The sequence below is a fragment of the Pseudonaja textilis genome, chromosome 1, assembly GCF_049901715.1.
Source record: "Pseudonaja textilis isolate UNSWEBS1 chromosome 1, rPseTex1.2, whole genome shotgun sequence".
Classification (NCBI taxonomy): Eukaryota; Metazoa; Chordata; class Lepidosauria; order Squamata; family Elapidae; genus Pseudonaja; species Pseudonaja textilis.
Genome location: NC_141990.1, coordinates 285,303,432 through 285,309,496, shown reverse-complemented (window position 1 = coordinate 285,309,496; position 6,065 = coordinate 285,303,432). Strand labels below are relative to the sequence as shown.

Below are 6,065 nucleotides of genomic sequence, written 5' to 3'. Positions count from 1 at the left end.
AAAGTTTTGATTTCTTTTAAAGCACTTTAACATTATATAACTTTAAGACTTACGAAAAATTCTTTGAAAATTAAATACACTTAACTGAAGGTTGTAATGTCAACTTCCTGATGTTCCAAATAATTATTTACTGTTATATTTAAGAAGCAATACTATTGGTAATTTCCCAAAAGCAATGACATCTTATTTAGTAGTAGTTCAGCCAATGTATCTGAAAAATACTCCATAAAACCAGTGAGGTACATTCCATTGTAATTGGATACATTATTTTACATTGATTTGTTAATAAATATTTCCTAATGCAGAAAACATGTGTTCTTCATATTATGCTTTATGTTCTCATTTTCTTTTACAGAAACTGAATTCCTGTGCTTATATTTAGGAATAAATATGATATCAAACTTTTGAGAAATGTTCACATCACTTACAGAAAATTGTGGAATACCTAGTTATATCACCTTACAATTTTGTTTTAGATATTCAAGGTCTTCTGGATACTGCTTTAACAGGATAACTTTTGTTAGAAAATATGAGGTGATTTGCAAGCGATCACATCAACTAACAATGGCAAATTATTTGATAAAGAAACTTATTTTGTCAGAGTATTAATTTTGTGAAATTTCTCGACAACCATCCATGCCCTCTTCTGTTTCCTTCCCTAAATTCTGTTTTTCTTCATTCTTATTGTCAACACTCCATCATTATTTAGCTCATCCAATAATATTCTATATCCAAACCCATTCATGTTCACAGCACAGCTCTTCTACACTTAGCAATGCAGAGGCTTGCTCATTATTTTGGGAGCCTTACTAACATACCATGTGCTCATTAAGAACAATTGCATTTTTCAAGCCAAGATTTGCACCAAGCATATTGTTATCTACCTTTTATTTCTCAGTAAGTCCTACACTGACAGTTCTTTTGGCATTCACCACCTGAGTTTGTAATTGGAAGAGTGATCTGGCAGGTATAGATATATACACAGGTTAATATACACAGGTATATTAACAAACAAGACATACACTAAGAAGTGATGAATTTTAGGCAGTTATGTTTCTAAACTGACTGTACCTTTTTAGTTTTTCTGGTCAAAAATAGAACTGTAATTTAGCATGGGAAATATCTGAACAATTACTAAAACTCTCCACCTTTTCCCCAATGAACAACTATTTTTTTCCTTTTGCTTCTTACATTTCATTTTTGGTGACAAATGAAGGACATGAGGCAGAGGAAAATGAAACACTGCGTAGCTGTAGGAAACAAAGAAGATGAAAGAACAAAGTTAGATATCTTCAGGGAGAGGGAAATAAACAGGAAATGTGATGTGATGAAACTGTACTTATCTGAACAGAAATGATCACAAGGCTAAAAGAAATATAAATTGTTACTATATGATGGTTACCTATCCTTATTAAACCAATGTTCTTTACTAATAACGCAACTGACATGTGCAACTGACAGAATATGTGCATTTACTTGGAGGTATATTCTACTTAAACAAGAGCATGTTTTCCTATGTTGTGTGGTTAGGAATTTGTACTGTCTTAGCCTTAGGCACATGTTGAAGCAACAGGACTATTAAAGCTGCAACATGTTTAAGATGAAAGGGGATACATAGCCAAAGGATTAGTTTAATACTAATTTAATACTATGTTTATTAGCTCAATCCTTTTGAGGAAATAACAGATTTAAATATGCAATGTATTATCTCCCAGTTAATTTCAATCCATTCTCAGATCAGTTTTATTGTAAAGAAACCAAAGAGCCTTTATAGCATTCAACTTAAATGCTTTTATTGACAGGATCTTGAACAGTAAGCAAACAATGCTTAAGTGTCATTCAAATTCACTTTTCCACATTTCAACCTCAAGGTAGAAAAAAATAAATATATTCATAAATAAATTAAAAACACAATAAAACGTTTTCATGGAAAACTTATGTCAAACCATTCAGACCACCTCAACGATGTATGATCAGTTAAAGTTACAATGGACGTTAATGAACAAAGAACTATAGTACATGGACAACATAGCTATTCATTAATCTAGAAAATGAAATTGTGTTTTTCGCAGTTAAGTTCGACAATTGCTAAGTGATCAAAACACAATATTGCCTGGAACACAGTAGTTATTGTTAATCAGCTGCACTAGATACCCAGCACCATATCAAAATTCCAATCATTAAACCAACAGATTAATTAGCGAATGCTAGTGAATAGTAAGGAGGGAAGGGAGTCACCAACCCAGCCATGTTGAACATGCTATGAAACTGCTAGTTCTCATGGGTGGGGACAAGACAGATTCCATGCGATTTGCTACATCTCTGGAAGAAGAATCGGGCCTTGTGAGAGGCTGCGAAGCAGTCCTTTCAGCAAAGTCATTTCACTCCAGATGGGCTGCCCGTACCTCACGCCAGCATGGAGGCGCTTCGTCTTCCCCAGGCCTTGGGACTCCGAGAGTGGCTCCTTTGCGGCCTAAGGCCCCATGCAGGAACAGCAGCAGCAGAATAGCGGCAGCAGCGAGACGGGGTAGGAACGATGATTTCACCCAGCCCCGCGATTATTGCTCGGGGACTCGGTCCCTTCACAAAGCCAGCAAAGTAGGAGAGCTGAGGGAGTCGGAAGAGGGCTCGTTGCTGCTACTTCCTTTCCTATGAGCCGCTGCGCAGCTAGGGAAAGAATCGGTTTCGGGGTAAGTGAAGACGAAAGAGGAGGTGTAGGTGCTGGGGCAGGGCGTGCAGGTCACCACCGGAGTGCAAAGGGGCTCCAGATCCGCGGTGGCCACTGCCCCCAGGGGCTCCCAGTCCGCGGCGTAAAAGGAAGAGGAGCCGGACAGATCCATGTCGGGCATAGAGCGCGGCGTCCCGCGGGCGGAGCGGTTGAAGAAGTCATCGAAAGGCTCGGCCTTCAACTCCAAGCCACTGCTCTCCTTTGCAGGCTCTGCCCGGATCGGCTCCGGCAGTAGCGGGAGGGCGAAAGCCGCCTCTTCGGACTCGGGAGAGCTGGCCACGGGCGGGTCGGCTAACAGATCCAGGGAAGAGACCGCCAGCTCTTCTGAGAACTGTAACTCCTCGGGGATCTTGCAGGCAGGACGGTGAGCGGCCAGCACGAATTCCAGCTTCTCTTTCTCTTTGAGCAGGTTGGCGATTTCTGTCTGGAGCGCGGACTTCTCCTCCTCCAGTTGGTCGGTTTCCTGCGGACACACAGAAGGGGAGGGACAAGTCAGTCAGCTCTTGGGCGGAAAAAAGAGCCGGAGGCAGGAAGGCAGGGGGATAGGGAGCTCAGCCGGCGAGCGCTAGCCGGAGATACTCACCGCTTGCAGGGTATCGGTCAGCTCCCTTCTCCGGTTGCGGCATTTAGCGGCTGCCATCTTGTTCCTTTCTCTCCGAATCCTCCTTTTCTCCTCCTCCTCTGGCGTCAGCTATGGAGAGAGAACAGCGTGCCCGTCAGTACTAGTACCGGAGCCCGGAAAGTGCCTGTTCTCCCTTTATCTCCGCTTTAAGGCTCAGCTATGGAACGCAAGTCTTACAAGCGACTCAGTAGAGCCAACCGAGCCGAAGTATTCCTAAGGGGCAGGTCACCTCCTAACATAATTATTTCGGACCTCCGTGCAACTGCCCTTCCCTTCCTAAGGAATAGTCAACTACGGGCTAAATATGCCTCTTTTCTCGCCAAGCTTAACCCATAAGCCAGAACTTTCCCTCTCAACTGCTTGTCAGGCAAAAGGTAATGTACACACCTGTTCAACTTTGCCCCTTCTGCCAATGCTTTGCCCTCTGTTCCCAGTCGTCTTGACTATTCCAGCTCTTGGGTATCCACCAGTTTGAGAAGCAGTGAGCCCATAGGGATGGGTGCGATTCTGCGAAGGGGCCACCGAAGAGCTCAGAGTTGGTTGGACCATCCACTGCAAGTCAGGACTTGTGGAGATGGCAGTCACCGTAGGAACAAAGTTAGTATTGGAGGCAGCTAAGTCCGTGCAGAAATCCTAAAAGACATAAATCAGGAAAATTAATGATTAAAAGAAACCGGGAGAGGCGAGGGCAGGGAGAAAGCTACGACGCACGCTGTGGTCGCAATTCTTGCCCAAGATAATGGTGGGTTATTTTGAGCTCGGCCTGCAGTCCCTTGAGCCGCATTAATCAGACGCTGTTAACACCATCAGCGAGCTACACATGAACAGGGGCTTGTTAAAAATATCTCTGACGTCCGAGCTGACGCAAACGTCGCTCCGGAGTCTCCTGAATGAAGTCGCGTTTTATCAATGAAATTGTTTTACGCACCCACTGCTAAAGGCACGGCTATCGGATTCAGGTCCCTCCCCACTCCATGAATCTAGTTGTATTTAAGAGGAGCCAAAACCAGAATCTCCCCCCACCCCGCTGTCATAAGAGACTGGTAGTCCCTATGAGAAGGGACAAGAAACACTAATTGCTGCATACAAAATATCAGGAAGAGAAAGGCATGCATCGCGTGCCGGTCAGATCAACTCTTTTGAGTCGCCGTCCGCTTGCATTAAATGTTACTGCCGATTATTCTTGGCACCGGACCCGACAAGGATAGAGAAACAGTCACGTTCTTCCTACCCCAACCCACCCCCAGCCCAAGCCACTGTCCCTGTTCCTCACCTGTGTGTTAACAGGCGAACCCATGCTGGAGAAAGAATCCGCGGGAGAGGGATAGTAGGTGAGACTGTCCCCCGCCGGGGAAGCACTACTGCAGCGGGAGGAAGACGCGTCGTAGTCAGCGGTAAAGCCTTGGAACATCATGTCGGAGAGCCTGGGATTATTATACAAACCCTTCAGGGTGGTATATCTATCCCAGATTAAAATCCGAATGAGGCGAACAGGTTACTTGTAAACTCCAGGTACTTCCGTGCCTTATCTCCTTCGAACACTGCTTAACTCTGTCCTGGAGTAAAGCGGTACCTCCGCCTTTTATGAATAAAATCCTTAGGAAGGGAAGGGCAGTTGTACGTCACAAGGGAGGAGCGTAGTGGGGATCACGAATCTATTTTAGGTGATCCAAAAATTATATGCGAGCATCAGAACTTCTCTCAGCGTAATCCAGAAGCCCTCTCTAATGGATTGTGATGCTTCAATAAGAAGATTCGTGAGAGGTCTCGACTTTTAAAAGTCTAGGAAGCCGACTACAAAGTCTTCGGCTCAACCTAGCTTGGAAACCCAACTGACGTAAATATCCTTATATGGCGTGTAACATCCTGTGCAGGGGTGTGACTGACGGGAACCGCTCGAGGGCTGTGGCCAAATGGGATGGCGCGTGTTTGTGGTAACGGCAGGGGGAGTAAAATTAACAGCCGCAGCAAACGGATTATGCCTGCAGAATTGTGTCCATTTAGTGCTGACCAGACACTGACATATGACGCTTTAAAGAGACAGAACTTTAATTGTCTATTTAGCTTATGACCTCCACGAGAAGAAACACTGAAGCCTTTGCCAAGATCGAGCTGAGACTGAATTCTTCCTTTCGAAAGATTTCTAAATCACTGAACTTTATGTACAGTATTTATTTTCTCAAAATTTTCATAGTTTTTACATAACACATACCTGTCTAGAAGATCCTCCCTCTCCCTGCTGGAGGAGAGGAATGTAGTAAACCACTAAAGATTAGGATAAGAATTAAGTAAAAATGTTGGATAATTTTTCACTTGATTCCAAAATCATAAGTTTTGGAATTCCATATTCAGGCAATACTGAAAAATAGCTATATTGGAAAATGTTTGCTCTTATAAACAGTCATTTATGTTCTCGGTTTATAGCAGTTTTCATCAGTCTCCATTTATAACTTCAGACATCAACAGATAGTCCTTCACATGCTTTTACTCTATCCTACATACTCAAAATTATCTCTTGTCTGGGGCTAAACTTGCAAGGATTAAATAAAAATATATAACTGAAGAATCTTGGGCTGGTCACACACTCTCAGTCCAACAACTCATAGAGGAGAATCTGTGGAGAATTTTGTATTGTGCTAAGCACATACAATTACAAATATTGATACAGCAATATTTTCAAATCCATAGTCATTTAGGAAAATTTAAAAATATGTT

The 6,065-nt window shown here is 43.1% G+C and overlaps 1 protein-coding gene across 1 annotated transcript; it reads right to left on the bottom strand.

The window, feature by feature from the left end:
• Window positions 1-1,767: 1,767 nt before the first annotated feature.
• On the bottom strand, window positions 1,768-4,787 carry FOS (Fos proto-oncogene, AP-1 transcription factor subunit). The gene is made up of 4 exons (XM_026711934.2): window positions 4,624-4,787; window positions 3,738-3,983; window positions 3,312-3,419; window positions 1,768-3,191 (listed from the first exon to the last, which is right to left on the bottom strand). Exons 1-4 carry the CDS (start codon window positions 4,762-4,764, stop codon window positions 2,583-2,585), a joined length of 1,104 nt encoding a protein of 367 aa, XP_026567719.1. The 5' UTR covers window positions 4,765-4,787; the 3' UTR covers window positions 1,768-2,582.
• Window positions 4,788-6,065: the final 1,278 nt, after the last annotated feature.